At 34.1% G+C, this 26,867-nt stretch overlaps 1 protein-coding gene and 1 non-coding gene across 3 annotated transcripts in view; both read left to right on the top strand.

The window, feature by feature from the left end:
- The first annotated feature begins 590 nt into the window (after positions 1 to 590).
- Positions 591 to 663, top strand: TRNAK-CUU (transfer RNA lysine (anticodon CUU)). The gene has a single exon. It is a non-coding gene; the product is annotated as a tRNA-Lys (tRNA).
- A 1,369-nt stretch (positions 664 to 2,032) lies between these two features.
- The window catches only part of stol (voltage-dependent calcium channel subunit stolid), a 44,919-nt gene continuing 20,084 nt past the window's right edge, over positions 2,033 to 26,867 (top strand). For both annotated transcript variants that reach the window (XM_013321016.1, XM_013321017.1), the window contains exons 1-3: positions 2,033 to 2,279; positions 11,962 to 12,043; positions 19,616 to 19,726. In XM_013321016.1, coding sequence (XP_013176470.1) covers positions 2,197 to 2,279; positions 11,962 to 12,043; positions 19,616 to 19,726 — 276 coding nt within the window. In that variant the 5' untranslated portion in view covers positions 2,033 to 2,196. The remainder of the gene's footprint in view (positions 2,280 to 11,961; positions 12,044 to 19,615; positions 19,727 to 26,867) is intronic.

A 26,867-nucleotide genomic window follows, 5' to 3' on the forward strand; every position in this document is an offset into this window, starting at 1 on the left:
CACAATTTTAATTTAATCTGTAACAATTTTTTAATGTCATCAATTTCGAAATTTTAAAAAATTGGCTATGAGTTTTTATTCCCAATGAATCTTTAAATTTTAATATTTAAAAATGTTTTCGTAATATTTCCCCGTGTAATAAATATAGATTGTGAACCACCGCAATTTTTTATTAAGAAAAATATATTTTTAATAGTTTCCATACGCACAAAGTATTGTTAAAACTTCGTGTTAACTGTCGGACTGTATTGAGAGAATTAAATATTTTTTAAAATCCTAAGAGAATCTTTTATTTTCTTCCTTCATCTATTTTTGAGAAGTTATGAGAGATTTAAATAAATCAATTATGAACGTTCCATTGCCATAGTCAAAATTATAAGAGAACGACAAAACAAAAAATAACTCTGCACTTGTAGAGTTCAAGAAGAAATACCTAATAATCAAAAACTAATAAATGCGAATGATTGCACTCGTTAAAACACGAGGGAAGATACGAATGCAACGAAAAATCGATAAATGATTCAGGCATATTTCTAATACAGAATAAGAAATTTTATAATAGAAAAAGCTATTTCACATAGAATTATATAGCCCGGCTAGCTCAGTCGGTAGAGCATGAGACTCTTAATCTCAGGGTCGTGGGTTCGAGCCCCACGTTGGGCGACAACTTTTTGAAAGTTTATTAATTTTTCCCGGTGCCACTCCCTGACTTTTACAAAAGTAATGAAATAACATAGTTAAGTATTGATCAAATTAAACGAATTTTAACAACCAAATTGCTGCAGATAATTTTACGATTAACTGCATCTATCAAATGTTATGTTCAATATAAGGTCGTGTGTATGGCTTTATTTAAGAATTTAGCTGCTTATTGACACTTCGCGTGTGACAATGCCTATGCTGATCAACATTAGCTTAACCGCTTCACTGTTACGGCTTCCAGCTTGGTGATCAACATAGTCGCGGAATTTTTCACATTATGCTATACCAGGTAGCTGTCCTATCAATGGTGGAAGAAAAGTGGCGCCAACTCACGCCCATTTTGAGGATTTCTTGACATCCGTGACAGAAGCCCAGGAATTACACTTTCCAGATCAAGTTGTCAATTAGTAACAATTACTGTATAAATTCAAGAAAAGAACTCAAACATCATTGAAAATAAATACAACTGCGATAAAAGTAAATTAAAAAAGTTGCAGTGAAAATGCAATTATTTTCTTACGTTGAGAGAGATATTGCTCGCTTTGGAAGTAGGTCGGAATCCCGGAGCCGCGGCTTCCGAAAGCAGGACGTACCGACATTCCTTTATGTTCCCAGATGTGATCCGCTGCACTGCATCTAACTATTACGCTTTTAACGTGTTGCGAATGTTTCAATTTGAATAAGTTAAGTAATTCTGTAATAACCTACTTCTTTACAAAGCTTTATTGAATTCTAATTCATTTTAAAGCTAGATTACCATGTTAAAAACTAACGAAATTCAATTGGTTTAAAATGTCATTTAAAAAATCTCTAATTCGAATTATAAAGGCGGGGGGATGTAATTTTGGCGGCAACAACGTTTGCGACATTCCTTAGAAAGCGGGAGCGCGGGAATCAATAAAGGATTTCCTGGCGGCATGCCCACGCATGTGCGTCGTACTCATTGGTGACTCATGTCGGCTGACATTACAGCTCTCATGGACTTGGACAGGTGAAATCAACAATAGCGGTAAAAAAAATGTTGCTTGCATGTATGTTTCAAATTTTCATTTCTTATCTCTATAAACTTAAATTAAAAGGTAATGAAGGTCAGATTGTAATCTTTATCCACATAAGATTTATATAAAGGTGTTGGGTGTCGTCAATTCGATGCATTATCAAATAAATCTCAATATTAAGTATCGCAGCGCTGCGTTATTGGGCGTATGATTCGCGCGCAGCGGCACTGCGGCTGGCGGGCGCGGGGCCCGGCGTGCGATGCGGGGTGGGGGCGGGGGGGCGGCGTGCGGCGGCGCGGCACTGTCCTCCGCGCCACTCTGTCCTCGCCCTGCGGCCCGCTCGGCGTCCGTCCTCCGAAACCGATGCTCCTCGCACAATAGAGCCTTGAGAGTGTCAGTGCTCGGTGCTCAGTGCAGTGGGTGTGTGGATGTGAGTGAGGCGCGGTGCGTGCGGACAAGCCGTGTGTCATGTGCCCTGTGCGCTGGTGAAGGCAGCATGTCGCCGCTCGCGCTGCTGCTGCCGCTCCTGGCCGCCGCGCTCCTCGCCGCCAACCAGATCGAGGACATACCTCACAATGAGTAAGACCACAAACATTTCCATCTCTACAATTTATCGTAGCGCTCGTAGATCATAGAACATTGATTTAAAGATGAAAATTTTGCTCAGAAAGGTCATTTAAAGTGATATTACTAGGTATATTCATGAATGTATTAAGTTCTGTGATTCTATTTCACATTATAAAGCTCTACGTGAAATCCCGAAAAGCTCTACGATTAATGAAAGCTACGATATTCCTAACATTACTGTAAAAAAGTTCAAAATCTGTAGGTAGATTAAGATTCTTTGTAGATCTTCTTTTTCTATATTCTAGTACACATAAAGTGGACATAATTTACCACAACTTAAACCGTGATTAGAATTTTAAATATTTTATTATGAATAGAATTAAGCAAAAGCGTGGCCGACCTTGGTTAATGATTAATTCTTAGCTACAAATCATTACCATAGAATAGACAGTAAACATTATTGTATTTACTCGTACATGCAGCATATGCAAACATATGTATGTAAAAATACAAAATATCTAGTTACATAACCTTTAAGTTGGATTATTGTACACGAAAATCTCATTTTTACAGCACAAGATACTAAATACGACTTTAAAAATCAATTGAGTTTTAATGAAGCTTGTCTAGTTGTTTTGACAGTACCCTCGACATTGTAAGAAGCAAGGGTGTGTATAGTAGAGGTGTGTATGCCGGTGCCCGTGTAAATAGTGTTCTCTCACTCTCATTTCTTTGAAAAGTCGTCTCGACGGCGTCACGTAGGAGTCGCGTCGGCAAGCGATGCATACTTTTACACACGCGTCAAGCGTAGTAATTAAAAACGCTACTACACTTTTATTTTGCTCAAGCTACCGTTAAAGTGTTTAGGATTAGCTTTCTAAGATGTCTTATAGAGCTCAATAGTTAAACCTTATTCACGTTATTATAAAATATTCTATATCACTTGATGTATCGTAATAGAATCGTAGTCATACAGTCATGGTTCTATTAGACGCCGCGTTATCTTAAGGGATTTAACGCATAGTTAAGCTGTTAGTAAGGTATGATCTTTAGAAAATCGATTTTCACTTTATCATATTTAATTTAACATGGCAACACATAGTTTTATTTTACTCCTATGTATAAGAAACTTTATGGAAACCTACTACTGGCTCTACCATACAGTCATTCTTAAAATGCTGTATACGAAAAAATGTCCATGGTATTTCACTTTGTGTGCTTATATTTATTTTATCAGTTCTTTAAAGACGCACTGTATGAGGAGACATTTTACGTTCATTGTTAAAAATGCCTTATTGTGTGTAAAAGCCAGAAACTAAATTGTTGAACGTTTTGTGTTTGTCAGAACGGTTCGCTTGTGCATATCTCTTGTTTACTTTAAAATGAAAGAATAGACAACGGAACGTACATTCGTAAAATAAGATAAAAATAAATTGTCTTATTAGTCCTCGATATTACAATGTACATTTTTATTGCAAATCAAAACACGATTATGCAATTTATTTCTATTATCAAGATTGATTTAGATTTATTATTATTATTTAATAGTTCATATATTTTTATTAATTTGTATACCAATAATTACATAACTTCAGCATATTGTAACTGTTGGAAATCTTTACTCATACCACAATAACAAAGACATTATTCGTTTTGTTTGAACTTATGGTATGTGCATAATGATTGAATGATAGTAGAATGACCTGATCATTGATGATATGATGACGAATGACATACTTTTGTCATACTACAATATGTAGTAAATATGACATTGACTTCATATCATGGCGTCACTCCTTAATTATTAACGAAAATATACTTACCTATACGTATCATGTTATTAATTTATTTGTTACTAGCTGTCGCCTGCGACTCCGTCCGCATGGATATTTAAAAAAAAACTTAATTAGTGTAGCCTATGTGTTCTTTCAGACTACGTTCTATACGTATGCCAAATTTAATCGAGATTCGTTCAGCCGTTCTAGAGATATCTTCAAACACCCATCCATCCATCCACATCACATCCATCTAAACATTCGCATTTTTAATATTAGTAAGTTAAATTAAAAGCTGCCCTTCTAGACATAAATTCGAAAAAAAATGAATAAATAGTATCCTATGTCCGAGTCCTGGCTCTAAGTTATTCCTCACCAATTTTCAGCAATATCAGTAAAGCTGTTCTTGAGTTATAAATAGTGTAACTAACAGGACTTTCTTTTATATATAGATTAAATCACTGATATACGATGAGCTGTCATATACAAAAATAAATTCTCATTTCCTTTGTCCTAAAAACCAGAAGAACAATTAAGTTTCGCGCAATAACTCTCTGTAAGATATGCATTAAAAGTAAATAGGTAATAGAATAGAGTAGTAGAGTATCTGAAAAGAGGTATTCAATCGATTACAGACATCTCGCCGAGTTAGTCTATTTAGATAAAGCAGTATCTTTTAATGCAATGCTATTGCCCTACCCTCTCGTCAGACGATGTTATAGGAGTCGCAGTAATGGCCACCGAAAACGAAAGAGCTGCCATTTGCTAAACGAAAAAGTTTACAAGTGACAGTTGGGAGTTCCAAGATGGATCAATTCGTGATAAATGATTCGATTAGGTCGCGAATAGAGTGGCATAGAGTTTCGGTAGAATGCCACTTAAAACTAGTGCTACTTTAGTAGTCTTAGTCATTTATCTAACTAGCCTTTATTCAATACATAACAGTAAACTTCGGTGTTCTGTTTGTTTTCTTCTTTGTTAAACTAAAGAAAACAATTACAGTGTTACATATTATTTTTGATCGCATCAGTAGAGAAAGGCATAAGGGAAGGGCTAGCAGTGGGTAGACAAATGGCAAGATGATAATAATGAAATCAATAGAGATTAGTTTATGTTCCCTGTTGCCTATGATTTCATCACACTCGGGACTGTAATTTAAGAACGTAGAAATGAACACTCTTGTGTTTTAACAGAATCATTAATTGGAAATCAGTGAAATATCAGATGTGCACCGTATCAGTGTAATTGGAAAGGATAATGTTGTATAGTTCGGTGTTACCGTGGGTGGTCTGTGGGCGGTAAACGACCGCAGTATGTGAAGCGCGTGGGTGTCTCAAAGTTGACTGACCTTTCGTTTTTCATAACAAACTACAATTTGTGCAGACAACTGTAAATGAAAAAAAAAGTTTATCGAATTGAATTTTGGTTTGAATAAATTTTTTATTTTTGGTATGTTGCCAGAAAATACATTTAGGTAATAAAATTTTCGGAGTATATTTATAATTTGAAGGATTGTCGGTGGCGCAGTTAAATAGCTACAGCATATTTTTCTAATTAGACGAGTGTATGTGCTATATGTTGCCTTTCTAAAGAAATGTTTACCGAGTTTATACAACACAATAACAACAACTTTTAGTACAAATAATTCTTAAATTCGTAGAAATTAATGAAAATGGAAAGTCTTAGACACAATTACAATGAAATGTTATGTTATGTTTTGAACTGGTTTGAATAAACGCAAGGTCAAAGGTTATTCGTCTTTCAACACATTTTTCAATCTGCACAGGCGGTATCTACATATAAGAGTTTTTTGTAAGTCAAATGTTTCTTCGAAATGTCATGTTTAATTAGTTAAACCAATTTCAATCTTGCGAAGTGAAGTCACCAAAGCCTTCGTAATGAAATCCTAGAATTTCCTCTTTGAATAGTAGACTCAAGTTTGCGTCCCGGAGGCCTAATTTAGTTCTCTTTCCCTTCCTACCCTTTTTCTTATAAGGAAAGCATGGGAAGTGGAAGTGGACTTTCCGGATGAGAGAATGCATGGAAAGGGAAAATATTTTCTCTCTGTGCATCCTTTCCTCCGTCGATTAAAGGTAGGCAACGCATATGCAATTGCGTATGTCTATGGGCAACGGTCACTTCGCTATTTCAGCGATTTCAGGTGGCCGCTTGCTCGTTTGCCACCTTATGACATAAAAAAAAGAGTTTTCCTTATAAATGTGGAAATATCTTAAAATATTAAAATAGAACACATCGACTACAAAGTCAAGCAAAGCGTAGTTATAAATTATTAATAATGCTAATATTGCGTGGAAACTTTGCTATTGATTGTTTTAAAAATAACTATGATTTGTATCTGGACAGTTTTAAGATGTCTTGTTTTTAATTACTTTTACTTTTCATTTTTTTACGCAAACCTTAAAGGAGAGATAATCTCAACATGAATTAAATGTAAAAAAAACCTTTCTTAAAAAGAGATATTTTTTTTCCTTTATTCTATGTGATTAAATACATTTTGATGTAAAAAATTATAACGAATGAGGAACCGTAAGTTTTTAAAAGCCCGTTATTAAATTTTTAATGAATCCGTTTGAGTTTTCCATAATGCAGGAGAAGCGCGCTTCCTCATAATTCCCGCATACAACGGACCGTGAAATATAATTTGTCAACATCAAAGCATTTGCTTTCTATTTAAAATTCAATTTATTAACGATTTTGCAAATAAATTCATTCATAAAATGATTTTGTTACATTTCCGTTGTGTTTTATAATTTACGAGTTTTATTTAAGTTGCATTTATTTCTCTACAAATGTTTCTTGGTTCAATTTAAAGACCTTAAGATTTAACTTTCTAAATAATATAAACAATGCATAGTACGCTATATATATAATACCTTGGTTAACATAGTTAAAGTTATTTATATTTCCATTAAATACATATAATATTTATAGTATTTACATAAATAAACATATACTAAGTTGAGTATTTCAATATTCCATATTATGTACCAAAAGACTCATCCAAGTTACATTAATATCGGAGCAAATACTCTGATAGGATTACTGGAATGTCCTTGAAGGTAAAGATTTATCTTTACGTTGGGAAAACCTTACCGGCAGTTTTCTTTAAGCTACATATTAAACAATAATTTATATTCTAACATGTCGAATAATTTAGAACATACGTGCGATATTGAATTACATTGAATTTTACCTATTTTAAATTAGCTTCTGCCCACGTCTTTCTTCGGAATACAAAAAACTTAGTAAGTATTACTAGCGTTCTTCCAGATCATATTCTACATTTATGCCAATTAGCAAGATTCGATTTGCTGATCTGAGATACTTTTTAACATCCATCCATCCAACTTTCGCATTTATAAGTAAAAAGTAAGATAGTGTTGATTATAATTAAAAAACGTCATTTTGTATGAACTAGTTTTAATTTTATGAAAAACTTAAGAAGTAAAAGTGATGGTAGGGTATAGCAATATAGCTTTTTAAGACTGGACTGGACTATGAAAAGGACTGGATCGGATACAAAGATGAATGTGAACTCACTCTATTTTTAAAATTTAATGGAAGACTTGAAAAACTTTTGAATGAATCTTGTGAATTGGCACAATAATACACAATATAAATGCTCCTTCATTTTCCTGTAAATTTTTAAGATTTTTTCTATCTTGGATTTTTAAGCCCCATATGATTTCTGTCTACAGCATTTGATTTGACAGATAAAAGTTTTTCACTATAAAGTACAGCGTAAAATAAGTAACTACTGTAATATAAAATTCTATTAAGTTCTTATATAGGCAGTATGAAAAGATTTCCGCGTGAATTAAGCCGTAAGTCGTTCAGTCGCAAATTGAGGCCGTTTTTATTGGTCCAGCCGCGGTCGTCGGTCGGCGGTCTGTGGCCCGTGCAAATAGCCAAATGGAACTAACTAGTTATGATCTGCTTCCGCTACGTAAATATTTGCGAAGCGGCACGCGGGGCACATGTCAAAGGCGCCGGCCGGAGTATTGATCTGGAGAGACTGCGCGGGGTGCGGGCGAGGGTAGGGGCGGGATATACGGGGGTGCGGGAGGGGTTCGCCGCTGCGTACTACGGAGGCTGACTTACGTAAGGGCGGATCGTCTGACACCCTGTCTGCCGGCGCTCGACGACGCTGATTAATAAAACAAGCGGCACATCGAAGGCTGGTGCAGTTCACCGCGAGATATCGCCGCTCTCATCTCTAATGAACTTCGTTTAAGCACACCCTCGCCAGGCTTATCTTATACAGATCACCGCATCTCCCTCGTTCGTCGCTCAACTAGTTATAACTTGGGTAATAGCTGGAAGTCTTTGTTTTCTAGTTCGTTTTAATCTCGCCAGATGTGATGTTCTCGAATGCGAAGTTCATGATATAGATTTTCTTTATATTGACAGTAGTCGCATCGTTTCATTACCAACTGTATAATGATGACATTATTAGATTGTGAGGATAGGCATTTACTAAGCTGGAGCGTACTATTGTTCGTGTATATCATCACTTAACATCGGGTGGAATCTCAGTCAAATGCTGGATTATTCAAATAAAAAAATTAAGAATACATATCGAAATCTTTACAGTTGTTAATTAGTTACATGGCTACAATATGATGATTCTCTGTCTCCCTCGCACACGCATGAATATGAGGACAAGAGAAGTTAATATCTAAGTAAAAAGAAAGAGTCCTCACTATCTTGGGAAAAAATAAAACGTTAAAAAAATATTAAAGGAGTTTTTCATCGTTGCCCTTAAAGTTCAATCCTTTATTAAAGTAACAATGTTTTTTGGTCGCAGATGAGGTTTTCGAAAGTATTACAGCGGTTGTAAGAACAAACAGTTTTCAGTAGAAGCGAGGGAAAGCTTTAGCAAAATAAAGAATTAAATACCCACAAAAAGTTTTGACGCGGAAAGTTGGGAGAAACCATCGCGCAATCTTCTTAGAAAAAAATTCAAACAGGAAAGACATTAGTGTCAATGTAAATGTTTCAATTTTTAATTTTTATTAAAAATTGCAAAAACAGGATAAAATTATTGATTTATTTTAAATGTATAGATGAAAATAAGAGTTTGAATTAAATTTCACGCAATGTTTCAGACGCAAAACGGTTCAGATATGACACACTCATAAAGAATACACCAAGCTATAGTTTGTGTTACTACTCATTGTGTTTTGTTTTGGACATTAAAGTTGTGTTTACATGTCTAAACAAAAATATTTCAAAATATTTTTGTTTAGACACGTAAAGAAGTTAAAACAAAAAATAGACATCATTAAAAATTCAGGTGAGAGGTAAATATGTTACATTGAGTCGGCAGCCGTCCGTCGTCAGCCGGCAGAGGGCGGTCGCGACGCTCGCAGCTTTAGGGTTAAACCGATTACCGTAACGAGATCTTCCCAGATTCTCGTTTCAATTCGCTTTTCTTGTGTTTTTTTTTTCTTAAAGCGATCACGGCCTCATGAAATAACGTGACATCTTTGTCAAGTTATTTACGAATTTTGTATTATTCTTTGTTAATGATAAAAAGAAAACTATTATGTACCTAATAATACCAAGTATATCATATAAAAGTATATACTATTGTAACTTAATTGTATAATTTTCTATGAATAATTTGATTTACAATTTCGTTCACATGTCCATGATCTAAGTGTCCAAATATTTTAAATCTAATTCTTAGTCTCTATATCTGAATAGAAAAATAGACAAGAAATATAACTTGCATATTTTACATTATCTTGAATCCGAGAGCTGTGAGCCGACATTTGAAAACACCTGACGTCAGCCGAGGAACATTTTAAATCATTTTAAATTCCAAAGTTCTGCCGATGACGGCCGAAATCCCGCCAACAATGGCCGCTAAACATTCCCTGATTGCTAATGAGCACATTGTGAAACAACTTGAATTAAACGAAACGGAATAAGGAAATAGCTTTTCAGTGACGGTGCGGCCTAACAAGGAGTATTCGTAGGGACCGAGAGCTGCTTTGTTTTTTATAAATAGAATTTCATTAGCCGCTGATGAATGGAACTGACGTAATATGCGATAAAATATTTTTTTATCCAGGACATTGAATAGGTTACTAATTCTTACGACAGAACAAAAAAATTGCATTACCTAGCTATTAATAATAATGGATAAATTGTAAAATAAATATCACATTTATAGCTCACTGTAGTATCTATTAGTTGAATTTAAAATTTTATCGTCTGAAATGAATTAGGGTCAGACAGGTCAGGTGTTATAAAGGTCTACGATATAAAAGTCTACGAAGGTCTACGATGCTCGTAGCGATAGTGGGGTTAAAAATAGATGAAGTATTAGAATAAAAATAAGCGCTAGAGTGCGAATTGAAATAGCAATTTAAAATAGAACTAAATAAAAGTCCTAAAATTAGTTGAAAAATGTAGAATTTTAATGTAGCATACACCCATTTATAGTGTTTTTCATTAAAAGTTAATGGGTTATTATAAAGATAATTAGTAAGATTATTTATTAGAGTGAATTTAAAACTATATTAGCTAATTTCGTTATCATCCTAACAAACGGGTAGAGAAGGATTGGATTAATTATGAAAAGTGGTCGAGGGATCTTTGTAAGGGTGTAATAAGTTCAATATTGTAGGAGAGAAGCTGCGCTGTAAAGCTGTTGATTCCGTAAATATTTGGCCCCCACTGGAGCGCTTCCGATTGCTTCAATGTTTGCTCAGCCTCCTTTACATTTTATTTGTCAACACTCTACGCAAACTGATCGCAAAGCTGATATATGCCTTTATTTTGTTGTTTGTACACGGTAACAATAAGTTTATAAAATTTTAAACTATGATTTTTTTTATTTCTATTAAGTGTACATTTATAATGGCGACAAATGGACAATATTATTTTGTCGTATATAAGCCATTTTACAAAAAAATATAAATTGTTTCATAAATGAAATTGCACACTGTAGAAGTTTGTTTTTTTTTTGTGAAAAATTGCATGAATATTTTCTCCAGGGGTCCATTTATGGCCCGAAAATATGAAAGCTTCCTGCTTGGGTTAATTTAAATTTAAAAGCTTTATAAGATAATGTGAGTGCACACTCGGCGTTACATCATTTTACATCAATAAAGTGTCCTCTTTCAAAAGCACTTGAACGTTAGAGGGAAATGAAAATTAATGGGGAAACATTTTCAATCGTGACCCGGCAAGCGACGTCGCGACCCGGCCAGGTATCGCCCGGGTCGTTAATTAAATCGGTCTCTTCCAATCACAACAATGCCTATATACACTTAGTTAGTACGTAATACATAAGTGACTAACTGAAGATAAATATTCATATATCAAATTGTGTAGGGTTTCGTTTCCTTTTTAAATAATCAGTAGGGAAATCAATTACTCTCCGAAATTATTTAAGAAGTTGCGAACACATGTTAAAGATAGTACTTGTACTTCATGTAAAATGTTTTTTTTTAATTAAAAAAGTGCAAATGAACTTTTGCGAGTTAGATTATTAGATTGTAAACTATTTGATGGCGTGGATATTTAATCTAACATTTAAAGGTACTTCATTTGGATTATAAATGTTTTCCTTTGCCTTTTATGGTCCTTCAAGTCGGACAGATGTTAAAATCCCGTTTTCCAACAATGTAGCCCTTAGGGAATAACAAGTGCTCCTCTTTACAATAGATTCGGGTCGTCCTAGTTACACGAGTATATCAATTTAATTGCAAACCCTTTCGGTAATAAAATGAAATTGGTATTATCAGTATCCAGAATGACCGAAGATGAATTTATAAAAACCACATAAGTTAATTGAAATAAAAACACATTTACAAATATTAAGGCGATACGATTGTTTTATCTTGTGTTAAAAATTAATTAAAATAAGATAATATTTGTTACAGAGTCAAAAACTGGGCTTTAAAGTTCGGCGTGGACTTATGGGAGTTTGGCCGTCATTTCACAAAGATGAATCAAATACAAAATGTAAGTAATCTTTTTTATCAATATTACGATAAGTACAAGCCTTAGTTTAGAGCAACTGGCGCTATCGTTGGATGGATACGCTATAAAAACGCACAGAGAGAGTTGCTCCCTTTCATCCTCGCGCGACCTAATTCCGCAGGGGAGTTGTCCCTCTCCCCCCTTCCCCCTACCTACCCTGACCTCCCTCGTATTAAATGTACGCGGAACACACCATAGTCTGCACACTCACCAGTATTATAATTAACAGCTGTTATTGCGGTTGTCGTGTTCATGATATCATAGATTATTACAGGATGGCGAAAGAATTTAAATAATCTAAGTGACTTATCGTTGGTTTCTGAAACCATATCACTGTATAAAACATATTGTTATCTTTGTCAAAGATAACGAAAGGGATAACGATGTGTTCCATACAGGGAAAACATGGATTAGACTTATGTATTTAATTAAATTAATAAGGATTTTAAGACCTTTTTAATATACGTAGATTTCGCATTCACATCATGACATACATATTAATAATTCAGTTATATACATTATTTAACCATTTTATACCACCTATTATTCATTTTCCAGTAATTTACCAAAATAACAAATCGTATATCATATATGCGTCGAGTAAATATTCATGTATTCACAAGTAAAACTCTGAGCGTTATACAAAACTTTTGCAAGCTCTGCCAGCAAATACCATGTTCTACAGTAATCATTTTAATAACATGTAAATACAGAAAACTTTCGTTTACATATATACATAAATAGCTAATTACATTTTGCTTTTTATCATTTTATCATTTTTTTACCAAACAAACAAAATTAGTAGCCTATTTGTTCTTCCAGACTATGTTCTACATCTGTGTCAAATTTCAGCGAGATCTGTACAGCCGTTCTCTAGATACCTTTAAACAAACGCCCATCCATCCATCTAAACATTCACGTCTATAATTTAGTAAGATTAAGAATCAGCAATTTTGCATATGCAGGACCAAGATCTCGTAGTCTAAAACTAAGTTGAGGTGGCGCTGTGAAGGGGACACGTAATATCGGAGACCAAGGCCCACTTTGGGCTACTGCGCCACTCTAGCTACAACTTTAAAAAAGACAGAAATCATCCCCGGAGTTCGGCAAAAAGATACTTCGATATTTTTCCAAAACATGGCGAGATAGTTTATATTCGTGGTTAGGCTGTAGTAAGTGATTATGTATATCTTTCTATACTAGTATGTTAAATCGATAGTTCCATACGTAACTTAAATTGGAAAGGTTAAAATGTCTGCTTCAAGTGGCCTTCATATTAAGTCTACATGCACTTTCAGCTGGTAAACAACTGCAGTATTATGTAATGTATTTATGCAATCGAAAGTGTTGTACCATCATTGTTCTGGTACCAAAAATACCTACTATGCCTTTTTTTAATATATTACCTAGATCCTTGTACATTGATTTGACTTAATATCCTAATGGCGCAGATGACGATGACCACATGGACGGTGATGTCACAGTGCGCCGCCACCATACTCTACCTATATACTGAGTAATGCGTTTGGTCTCGGATCATCTCAGTTCAATTGTCTTCATCATCACTTCGCTATTTCAGCGATTTCAGGTGGCCGCTCGCTCGTTTTCCATCTTACGATATAAAAAAAATATCGTTTCGATTTTTTCACGTTTGTTTAAAACGGCCATGTCTTTTTGTTCCATACACAATGGTTTTGTAAAAAAGTGACACCTAAACATATATTCCAGTAAAGTTCCAGTAAAACAATGTTTAAAAGTGACAAAAACTGTTTTTAATATTAAATCTTTACATGATTTATCAGTTACCTACTTAATAATTGGTTCTGTTTCTTGATAAGTAATACGAATATATTAGATTCAAAATATAGGCCAGGTTGGTTTAACGTTAAAATACCATGTTAAATATTCATTTCTCACCTGTGTAAATAATTTCTCGAGCTGTTACCTCGACATTTTAAGCATCACAAGAACCTTTAAGTCAGGGGTCGGTAATCCTTTTTGAGTAAATAAATAAATGTCGTTTGAAATAAATATTTTTGTTTGTCAAAGAAAATGTTGCTTATGACGAATACGTAATATTAATGTTTCCCTAACATCTGTTTTTATATAAAAATACTAATATGGATTTAAATAAAAATGCTAAGGTTGTTATTTTAATAAAATCAATCAAACCAAAAAAAAACAAAATTTTACTAATCTATTGTAATGCTGAAGTTAAAAAAATATATTGAAATATTTTTATATATTTTTTTTTATATATTATATATTTATATATTTTCAATACTACGGCAAAAAATATTTCATAAGTTATAGCGACGAAGTTTACATAAGCAGTTTCTGAGCTTAACCACATTCGTTATTTTAATTAATGTAAGATGGTGCCAAAGAGCGCCATCTCGTGGCGGGCGGCGGATTAGCGCGCGCAGATGAAGTGATATAAAAACAGAATAATAAAAAATTTGCTAATCTTAATATTTCTATAATAATATTTAAAATCGAATATAATAATAAAATTATTTGGTAATATGTCTTAAAATATAATAGAACTTTATGAAGAAAACCCAATAATCTATTATCTCCTTTCTATCTATCCAAAGAAATCGAGTAGATACTTGAGTAATTTTGACCTAGAATTTTTATTATAAAAAATGTTTCTTCGGTAGAGGCTTTTCCGAGGTCTCCGAGTCTTCATGATGTGAAAGAACTTTTTTAAAACATTACTAAACACAAGAAACTAATAGTATTATTTCAGCGAGTTACATGGTAAATATATTCAAATGTACTTGATCTTTAGTTCGGAATACATAATGGGCAGGGTGGCGGAACCGGGGTGGCAACGTTACCCTTTATTTAATATCAACGCGTAAGAAATGTCGACTAGACGTTTTTATGAATTTACTCCGGCTTTGGAAATTCATTGTATTGGCACTGCTGATTATTAGATTGGGGATAATCGGATTACGAGGTTTTCATTAAGACATTTATAAACATTATTATGTAAGTTAAAACTTTAAATTTTGTTAATAAGTCGGGTAGTAAAAATGTTTGAGTCCTATGTTTTTCTAAAATAATGGTTAGATTTTGATGCAATTTTAATATATTACATCTTGAAGTATTCACTATACCCTTCCAAACTGTGGGTTTCTCGTCTCAAAAAAAAATGCAGTGGTTTTGCACTTGTTTATAGAATGAATGTTGATTGTTTATTTAAGAAATACTTGTCAGGCACCAGTTGGCAGCAAACTCGGCTCTCGACTGAGTGTTCGAGGTCAACTCTACAAATTGACCTCGGCCTCTGCTAAGACGTTAAGAATACGTTTTGAGGTAAAAATATAAATTCTAATTTAAAAAGCACTGTAAGAATGGTACAGAAATAAGATAAAAATTTACTGACTTAGGTAAGTAGTACCTACTCTAAAATTTAATTGCTATTTTATTGAAATAACATAATACATAAAATTACAAAAAACATTTTTTTTGTTGTAAAGTTGGTCATGATATATCAGCGAATCAGCCTTGTGCCACTTGAGCACAAAGACTGTGACCTAAACCGTTAAAGCCTTGAGCATAGAACAGAAGAGAATGAAATTGGGTTAAACTGTATCGGAGCGGTCTTGTAGCGACGCCACGGCGAGCGTCCGGCCGCGGACAATGGAAACAGACTTTAAGCCGTCATTTTGAAACTCTTGGACCCTGAAAGGTTTTAATTAACTGATTTATCTGACTACACTATTTGTTTGGAAATATTACACACACAGACACACATTGATACTTTTACAAAAGTGAATAGGGTGTTTACGAAGCCCAGTTATTAAGAAGCTAGTTTAAACTGCGATTTCCGAGCACAATTCTAAAACAAAAAAAAAATAACTAGGTTGAATAAAAGAAATTCATTGCTTAAAGTATGTCACTACGATCATCGATATCTCGTATCTAACATAAATATTTATATTATATTCTTTTTGTAATCCTTGTTATGACATCTCATAAAAAAAAACCTTTAGTTGTATTCTATTTGGTCCATTAAGCTGTGAGTTTCTTGGTGTTAAAAATGAATGTCATTTAGGCAATTTCGCTTTTTTTTACAATTTTTGGAAAGTCAAAATGTAAGTAAAGCGACTGTGTTGTGGTGATATTACGAGTTCCTAATTTTCGTTTCGTCTATTATGTTTACAAATTTATATTAAAATTGCACAAGAAATTATAGAGGAAATGGAAATTAAGTTATCTTTAAGCATTAGCTAGATTGCATATAAATCTGTTCAATTATATTTTATTATAACAAAATTAACCTAAAATTCTGGATAAATTTCACCAAACCTAGTACAAAAATTTTATAAATTAGTATTTAAGAAACACTGCTAACTGTATTTTCAAACTAGAATAATATTAGTATGAATTTAATTCCTTAAGTTGTTGAATTGTAACTAGAGTCAATCAATTTGGAATTCGGAGCGGGCTCGCCGACTTCGCAAACTTCCATCGGCCGTCACTCTTAACGCGCCCCATTTAATTAATCTACGCAAAATATTTAAAACTCTAAAACTACGCTATCTTTGACAGTTATTGTAATAACTGAGAACTCATTCCAAAAGAAACAAGCGAAAGTAGCTTTTGAAATTTAATAGATAATTACTCATTATATTTACTAACAATATGTTTTAAATATACCAATGAAGTTACAAGTTACATCTTACTAATATGAGGTGTACAACGACCTCTGAACGATTCCGCCGCAGAGGAGTTGTACTGGTTTGCAAATTTCGTAAATGAATAACACTTTCTATTCTCAATGTTATTTAATCTTCTACATTCATTATCAACAGCATTGCAAGACAATTGCACCAAATCAAATATATCTATATATAAAATGTCGCAAACTATAATATAAACATCTTCAAACTATAAAACAAAATTAATATAACAACTACATTTTTCACTATTTCAATTATTATGCCATTTTTTCACACTTTCTTTTTCTATCTTTTTCGCGGCGTCGCTTTGCCGGCCAGTACGACCTCCTTGGCCGCTTACAAACTCGCCCGCGCTACCAAGGAGGTTCGATACCTTCAGTGCGCGTTATACATGAGGTATAAATGCGAAAATTTGGATGGATGGAAGTTTGTTAGAAAGTATTTGCAGAACGGTTCAATTAATCTTGATGAAATTTGAACATTGAACATAGTCCAGAAGAATACATAAGCTACTAATGCGCGGGCGACAGATAGCTAATAATAGTCATTACCCTTCTAACACAAGAACCGTCCTCCATAAATACCATAATGTACAAGTAAAATTTTGTTTAACATACTTCTCCTAGTCGAAATCCAATCTTATTTCACAAAAAGGTCCATTGTATTGCGTTACTAAAATACATTTATTTGATGTAATTAAATTGATACGGAACAAACGTTATGCCAATATAATTGTATTAGGTCGTAATGTATCGGAGGGTGAGTCTCCTTTCTACCCTTTTCCCTAAATGTTTTTTGCGGGCAAATGGAATTTTCTTGTGATCACGCACAACAGGGATGGGACTGCGGGGGCTTGGAAAATCCTGTCCGCCAACAAGAAACTACCTCTTATCCTATATAAATTACGACAAAGCTTATGATTTTTTAACACTTAATAAATTAATAAATAAAAATCAATTTCGATGTATTGGCATTGACAGTGAATAGTCGTTTAAATAAAACTCTGTCTACGTTGTCTTTCTATTCTAATATTGCGTTGTTATGTTTCCAGCTGCCTTTACAAAAATAACTAAACACTAATTTTAGTGTTTAACTCGTATGTATTACATGCCGCATGCTACACAACGATGCGGCTTGATTTACATATGCATAATTCTAAAAGTAAGTAATATAATCAAAACACAATGTTTAATCATAAAGCGCGAGTGTAGTGTTGACATACAAAGCGGTTTAAATTAACTGGCTTAATTGAATTTAGATTCGTCGTTGGGCGGCGGCGGCAGCGGCGCGGATTGCCCCACGCTACGTCCTGCTTCCCGCGTGGTTTTCAGCTTCGGCTGCGGGACGATGTTATGCAATCATCGCTATCCGTGTCCGACTGATACCTTTTCTAATTGAAATATTAAACCTCATAATTTATACGTAAAAAGGTTATTCTTTGATTTCCTTTTCTCATGTCTTTAAGATTAAAGTGATTGAGGCGCCGTCACGCCAGGGTTTATATATTTATATTAAAGGTATAGTTTTATTTATAATAAGGGATACGCACAGAATACTAAACACGGAACATAATCCTATTTGTAATGTAACCGCCCAATAAGGAATTGTCAAGGCTGTGAGGCTTAAACTCGCCGTAAGTAGACACGATCCAAAATTCAATAACAAAGCAGCTTGAAGTCGGCTTCGAATACCAAATAATTTGGTTGACAGTATACGTTGAATTCGGTACGGGTACGTTCCATTTTTAAATTTGACAAGCCTCGGCGCGCCCGCCTTCCCGCGCCGCCATTTTGGAACCAAACAAGTTTCCAACTAACGGTGTCACGAGGATAGCATCGGATCGATACGACAGCCACTAAACTAGTGTATTAGTAGCAGTAGAAGTAAATAGATTTTGGTACATACATTTTTTTCCTAATATTGCAATGGATATTCTGAATATATATATTTTTTTCATATTTTATATAACTTTTCTCGTTGTTATCATTGCTTTTTAAATTAGATTATAATATCGACATAAAAAGTAGATCGGAGTATTGTGTGAAAAATTTCATCTGTTTAATCATGTTTATTCCATCATTCATTTTAATTATAAAAACGAATAAAAACTACTTGGAATAGTTTTTATTCGTCACACGTCGACTAACATCAATAGTGACATCAATTTCGTGTACAAAACCAGAAATAAAGTCTTATGTCCTGTCGGAGTGAATGGTTTACGTAAATATTTCTCGAGGCCCGCGTTGCACGTTATATAACACAGATGTGATTCACAAATGCAGCTATTCGCGAATTATTCGCGCTTCATGAACCAGCCGTTATCTGATTCAATGTTAGACTGAAATGAAATAATGACGTACGATACGATAAATATGAATCGATTCTGGAAACGGGAAAATAAACGCTTTTAATAATTCTACAGTATTTATTTACACAACTATTACCTACCTACCTTCCCTATCTATTTTTTGAATCAAGGCAAATTAACTTTAACAGTTGAATGGACTTGCTCGCCCGGTGCAATACCACGACCACACAGAATACAGACGTCAAGTGGAAGTAATTGTGGGTTTCGTCTGACATGCGTGCGTGCCAGAAGCCTAATTTAAGTTTTCTTTCCCTTCCCGCCCTTATGTTATAATGAAAGCATGGTAAGGGGAAATGTTTTTGATGGGGAAAAAATATTCTCTTTCTGTGCGACTCCTTCACCGTCTATCAATGGTAGGCATTGCATCTGCAGTTCCGAGATATCTATGGGCAGCGGTTGTTACACCATTACGGCGAATTCAGGTCGCTTCTTGCTCCATTTCCATCTTATAATATAAAAAAAAACTAAATATCAAATTGTTATGTTATACAGAAATACCACGAGTCCAACGTAGAGGTGGTGCGCAAAGATGGGCTGCTGCTGGTGCGCGAGCTGGCCGCTGAGGTCAAGAACCATTTGGACTTCAAGATTAACGCAGTTATGGTAAGTACAAATAAATTACCTTGGTTTTATTTACAATTTAGTTATTGAACAAACTTAAAATACTTCTCTCCTTATTGTTATATAATAATATTTAAATTATAGACTTTAATCATATTTAAATACGTATATACCTAAAGTAAACCAAATCATTGTAAACATTCGTTTACTCTGTTGCATTAACCATAAAAAGTTGATCTTAAGTTTACAGCAAATAAGATTTTATTTTTTTAAACAAATGCTGTGAGCTATCAGAAAAATAAGAAAATCTATTTATACTCGTCTAAAATAAGAAGTGCGGGCAACAACAAGAGGTCAACTAGTAGTCAACAGCGCCCTCGTGTCCGGCGCGGGGCACCACTCACCACGAGTGCCGCGACGCTCCAACGCGACACTATGAATAAAATTAATAAACGTCGGTTTCCACTGCCCACACGCCCAAACACACACCATCATCTACCTCATTATTTTTAAAAAAAATTAGGCTTTTCGTGGAAATCTTCGGTAGGATTTAAAATAATGCCATAAAATATGTAATAAGCAGAAATCCTGTAGCAGAAAACTACTGCTTGGTTAAAGTCGACTTAACAGCATCACTTGATTAACTAATTCTATGTCTACTGCAATGGAGACATTTTGTGAACATCAATATATTTATTCCAATTCAATGAATAATCTACTTACGTAAGAAAGAATAAACGTCTCTTGACTACAAATTGGAGACTTAAAATTTCCCTCGTGCATCGGTTCATTGGATTGGTAACATAATTCCATTCTCCTTAAAAAATACTTTTAAATATCGTTATCTAATAGTAAAGTATTTGACTCGTTTATTATTACATGGAAAAGATAATTTAAATTAATAATTGAATTAAGTAAACACGCAATAAAACAGTAATTTTAAGCATTTATATGTCTGATAACGTTGTAAAGGCGCATCTAACAGTAATTAAAAATATTAAACGTTTCGTACTAAGTATAATCATAAAAATTATGTTATAATACCTATCGCCTGCGACATCGTCCGTGCGGAATTAAAATAAAAGATTGATAATTGAGATAAAAATTACCCTATCTCCAACCACTCCAAGTTGGACCAAATTACAGATGCTTACAAAATTTGATAAGAATTGGTTCAGTTGTTTCGGAGTTTATCGCGAACATATATCGAGACACGAAATTTTTATATATATGAGATGTATTCAAATATGTTGAATAGGTACAATAATTTAAAAGTCCGGACAAATATTCGTTTTATGCATTTTAACATATGAACTTAATTCCTTAATTTTAATTCCGCATTAGAATTCTCCTACATGCACATTATTAAATTTTTTTGCAGAACTTTCACATTCAGCTTGTGCATTAACATATCTCGCAATGGCCAACTAACATCGATAGTTCCCCACCACGCCCCCTATCGTCTCTCGGACTGCTCATATTGGAAATACTTCTCATTCTCACAACTAAGGCGACTGAAACCCGTACTAACTTACAATTCAATGCAGACTTCACAATTTCCTTGAAAATAACTCTTTGTTAAACTTCAAACGGATATCGAATCTGATATTTTCTTACTTGACTCTTATTCTGTTAGTAAAAGAAATGGTTTGGTTTAAACGTTGACAGTCTAGAGAATTATATGGAGCTAAGTTGAAATGTTTTAGATTGGTTCTAAAAATACAGAAAAACGTTGTAAAACTTTGAAATATACGAGTATCATATTTAAAATATATTAACGTAGAGTATTTCGTAAGAAATTTGTTTGCTTCAGTAACCCATTTGATGTTCAAGCTACGCCAAGTTGTTCGTTAAAATTTATGTGGTTAAGAAATTGTGAAAGGCAGGTCGTAGAACGTCGTAGTCCATGGGGGGCACGTCGTAGCACCGGCCATGGAGGCACGTAGTTATACGATCGGAGCAACTTTCCGAATGCCATTTGCGGTTTTTGTTCGAACTCCGACATTCCCCTTTCCTATATAAAAGTTCTATTGTGTTCGATTCGCTCTTCGCCCTCTCTAATGAAGGCCTGTAGGATTCAATTAACCAGAGAGATTGGAATGTTTCGCGATTTGCACTCCGCTACGCAATTTCATCAACGCGCCTCCACCCGATGTTTTACCTTCTTACAAATTACTGGAAATGAAGAGCGGCCGTTGAATGCTGTCAAAAGTTTGCTTACAATCCCACTGATTCAATTCACTCGGGTTAACGATTGTAATAACTATATAATTAATTATACTAATAAAATAAATCTTTTAATGGATAACAGTAAATTTCCATTTCGGTTTGGATAATAAAGGTACATACTATACATAATTTTACTTAACTAATTACCATTTTGTCATTTACAGTTAAATGTATGTAGTTTTGTTTTTAATTCACCATATAATATTATGTCCAGTGCAAACCGAAACTTATCTGTAGCGGAATTAATTTTGTACAAAAATGCGCACGTTATTTGCATACGGTGCGGCCATGTTACATCGGTCATTTTAAAGCAAAAAGGATTTCTTTGGTATTAGGTTTGATGTCAAAATGTGTCTGTAACTTACTAAATGTTATAATTAAAATGCTAAATAGTAAGTGACCAACTATAATGAATATTATATTTACATGGTTATCTTTTATCCTACGTTACCAATAACAAGTATGGAAGCCATAACTTATTCTTTTTAATTTACTTCTATTGGATTATAGCTTTAAGTAGGAGTGTTTACACGAAAGACGTAGACCTTTGCGAACATTTCGAATTACAAGTTCTTAATGTACTTATGATTATTATTTTGTCCTTTTTATTATGCTATCACGCACCAACCTCATAAATAATGTTTTTTATGAATTTTTAAACCGTAAAAATAATTTTGTTGCTTATTTATACTCATCTTTCCTTTCCTTTTTATAGTTATCACTATCAGTTCAATGTTACCTATGTCTAAAAGAATTAAGGGCAAAAACATAAATATTTAATTACTTATAACAGTTTCGTACAATTTAAGGTACATATTTAAAGCTAAAGGAATATTCAAGCTTGTTACCGTAATGCGTAAAATGGCGTGTATCAAAGCTTATTTCCTTTATGTTGAAGCATACCTTAAATTCCTTCGTGTGACTGCAAGAACTTGTAACAAAATTTACGTGAAATTAGTCGAGCTCGGTGTCTCCGTGTCGTCGTACGAGTAGAGGTCTGGAGGGGGGAGGGGAGTCGCACCGATTGAGCTATAAATCATAACGTTACAATAGATAGCTGAGACGATATGAGCACCGCCAATGTACACTTTCAATATCACCTAGCTCTTACAATTTCAAATTATATTAAACTTTGAAACCTCCACCTTTGATTACTTTGAACAGATATAAAGTTGAAGTATGATTTTTTATATCAAAATGTGGCAATCAAGCGAGAGGCCACTTGAAATCGCTGAAATAGCGAAGCGACCGTAGCCCATAGGCACGTAATTGCATATGCGTTGCCTTTAATCGACGGAAGAGGGGATGCACACATTTTCAATTCCCATGCATCCCCTCAACTTTATAAGAAAAAGGATGGGAAGGGAAAGAGTATTAAAATTAGGCCTCCGGGACGCACACTCATCAGACGAAACGCGGAATTGCTTTCACTTCAAGCCTGTCTTCTGTGTGGTCGTGGTATTTCACCGGGCGAGCCGGGTCAATTCGTGCGAAGATGTTAAAGCGGGCTCTACCACTGTTAAATATTATGATAATAACTGTGTACAAGCTGTACTACCTGATCTATTTTATAAGTATTTTCCATTTCTTAAAGTAATGTCTAACATATACTTGTTATAGTTTACCTAGCTTCGACTGTTTTCTCTGTATTTTTCACGTAATTACTATTCGAGTGGATAGTTCGCTCACATTAAATCAACATTATTGTTTATCGAAGGCACACATCGTAAAATTAACGTTGCAAACACAAATGACCGTTACATAGAAATAAGTATACGGTTTTTGCGGATATCATACTATATACTCTGAGTTCGGGTATTTTTTTACAATATGTATTATAACGAAGTATTTTTCGTATTAAAACATCCGGAAATCGCTTAATATACATACTGTGGGATGCCGCATTAAATAGGTTCAATTAACGTGAGCGGAAACACCGAAATGTAGTTTTGAATACGAAATGGTATCGTTTGGTTTGAGCCACACGTTTATTATACAGACCCATTTGTACAAAAATAAAACTTTCTAAACTATGTATAAAATTTTTGAACATTTTTAAAAATATTATCCTCTTATTACAAGACTTTACAACATTTATGTGCAATTTAATTAAAATTAATTGCATTGTAAAATCATTAAAGTGACATTATCAGTTATTCACTTAGTCAACTTTTTAAAGTCAATTTCAAAACGAATTAAGAAAACATAAAAATTTCTAAGAACATTTAAAGAAAACACGAGCTACGTCATTGCAAACTTGTCACGTTTTATCATTCGAGAAAATAATGATAACATCGGAAAAGTGAAGACATACAAAAATATTTGAACAAGTTCTAAGATTGCAAAATTGTCACGTGGCAAGAAAATCAAATTAAAAGTACTTTCAGTTTTACAAAAGGCTTTTGTACCTTTGTATCTAAAGCGGAATTTACAACCCCTAAAGTAGAAGACACTTTAAGTTAGCTTTTCTGTCCACCCTCTAAGATGATTTTCATTTTCTTGTATGCATTAATTGTTTAACTTCTTAAAAATTTAAGTAAAAGTAACAGTTATTCGAAATATAAAAAATAAAATTTTTCTTGGTGACTTTTCATTTGTGATTTATTTTTATGTCAAGATTAAATGGAATGCTAATATACTTCACCACTTGAACATAAATAAGCCGACAAAAACTTGATAATAAACCTGTCACATCGTGTTTGTACATAATAAATGTCAGTCGAGGCGCACATTTTACTTGACGCGTCGTAATGCGATGATTACACGAAGTGTGAGTGACGTGTTTGCGTAACACAAAAGCCTTTGACGGCGAACTTTACGACAAGAACAACAATCTAAACGTCAGGAGAGTGCCGTGGGATATACAGCCTGAGGTGACGTAGGTTTGTTGAACCTCCGTTGAGTGCAAAGCGCACCGCCAAATTCCAAAGGCTCGCCGCAAGAGGGAGACCTCCGGGTAAGGAAGGAGGGGAAGGAGGCTTGCACTCACTCGACCCTAATGTCGCCATCAGCAAATTGCGAAACAACAGCTGCTTCTGACAACAATTTTCTGATATATTTTTATATTATTGGTTTGCAATAATTGTTCGAACAATATTCTAACAAAATCGAAATAAGATACTACATTTATTCGCGACTTCAGTGGATAAAAGTTAATAAATACTTTGTTTTTTACTTTTGCAGTAGATCAAAAAATAAATATATATTTTGACACACTGTGATGTTTACATGCATTGTGCAACAGTTTTAAATTGATTGTTGTTTGAAATGTGTTGTAAACGTACCTATGAAATTGATACTCGAATAAAAAACCGCAACGACACTTGGCAGCAAAAATTTTAGGCTGTAAAAATTTTCTTTTGATATTGTACAAGTTTGAACGAGGACGAACATTTTATAGGTGGCATTGAACCCGAGCGAGGCGGGGATACTTTATATGATACCACTTCATCTTTAATACTTCAAAGGCGAGATGCGCTTTTCATCGCGTCTAGGCGATGATAAGCGGCGTTTAAATTCACTCTGAGTAAACATCTGCGACGGGGGCCGGAGTAATATCTGTCGGAGCGTGTGAAGACGGGGTTATTAAATATCGTCTCGCGGGCTTAGTGCACCGTGACCCGTATCCACTAGCCTCGAGCAACGCCAGTGGACTTTATTGATTCGTCTTGAGACTCTTCCGTCTCTTTCTCTCATGCAGCCGGATGCGAGACGCAGCGCATCCCGCAGGCCACTCACTCAATATTCCTAAGGCGGTTCGGAGCCGGGGCCTGCAGTCCTACCACACTTAGGTAGCACGCGATTTTATAAACAAATAATCTATCGATGCTTTAAAAACCAGTTTTCATTATTTAAGGACATTTATCAAGATATAATAGATTTATCAGTTATGATAAAACAAATTATTTAAACTTAAAGATTTTTTTTCATTTGTCGAGTCTCGCCAATAATTACCGATACACCAAAAAATTAAACGGAGAGTTATACGTTTTAATTAAAATTTTTGATTAAATTAGAGTTTTGAATAATTAAATTTTTAAAAATTAAAACGAATGTTAGTTCATAATATAATTAAAAAATATTTAACACTCTGTTAAAAACAAATTAATGTTTGAAATTGAAAAATAGAAAAGTTTGATATCTCACTCAGTTTATAAGTTATGATGTAATATTGTAAAAAGATTATTGTGCGAGATATTTGAGAAGATACGATTGTGTACACAGAGCGCTGAGGGAAGCCCTTCGTAGGCCGTAGCTCGTAGCGTGCGTAGCGCGTAGGCGGTCGGCCTCCACAAAGCGGCGGCGCGACAGGGCGATGACCGCTATTCTTACTATATTTTACTACAAAATTTTTACCTTGAACAAGATTAAGAAATAAAGTTGTATCTAAACTAACATTAAGGTTTGACAGACGAACTCAATATTATGTACTAGAAACAAATTATATACAATCGCGTATATAAAATAATCTTATCCCTGAGTTACAGATTGTGATCAATGAAAAACCAAATCATTTTATTTTTAACTTAGTTTACGAGCAATGCAAAGTGTAACAGACATATATGTACATGTTCTATTTCATCCATTTCTATTTTATTTATATATTTATGCTAACTTACTAAAACGTACAAAAAGTATATTATTAGAGCAGTTTAATTAGTACATCTGTTCAAACTAAGCTCTACGACAAAGTCTCACTGTAAACATTCACGAGAGTGATAATAAATTGTCTTTAGCAACAATCCTTTGAAACGAACATTCCTTTTGCGAATGATAAAAGCTATTCTGAGCTCTTTAGCGCTTGTTGTTTTCTTTTAAACTCCAAGATACATTTATTACGACGTAGACATAAAAAAAAACATAAAGAATCTCGTCGAAGGATTTGTTAGCGGAACAAAGTCGATGAACCATGGGGAGTTCGCGCAATGCAATGAACGCGGAGTCCGCAGCTGGC

Source organism: Papilio xuthus, unplaced genomic scaffold (assembly GCF_000836235.2).
Source record: "Papilio xuthus unplaced genomic scaffold, Pxut_1.1 DF825946.1, whole genome shotgun sequence".
In the NCBI taxonomy this organism is placed as follows: domain Eukaryota; kingdom Metazoa; phylum Arthropoda; class Insecta; order Lepidoptera; family Papilionidae; genus Papilio; species Papilio xuthus.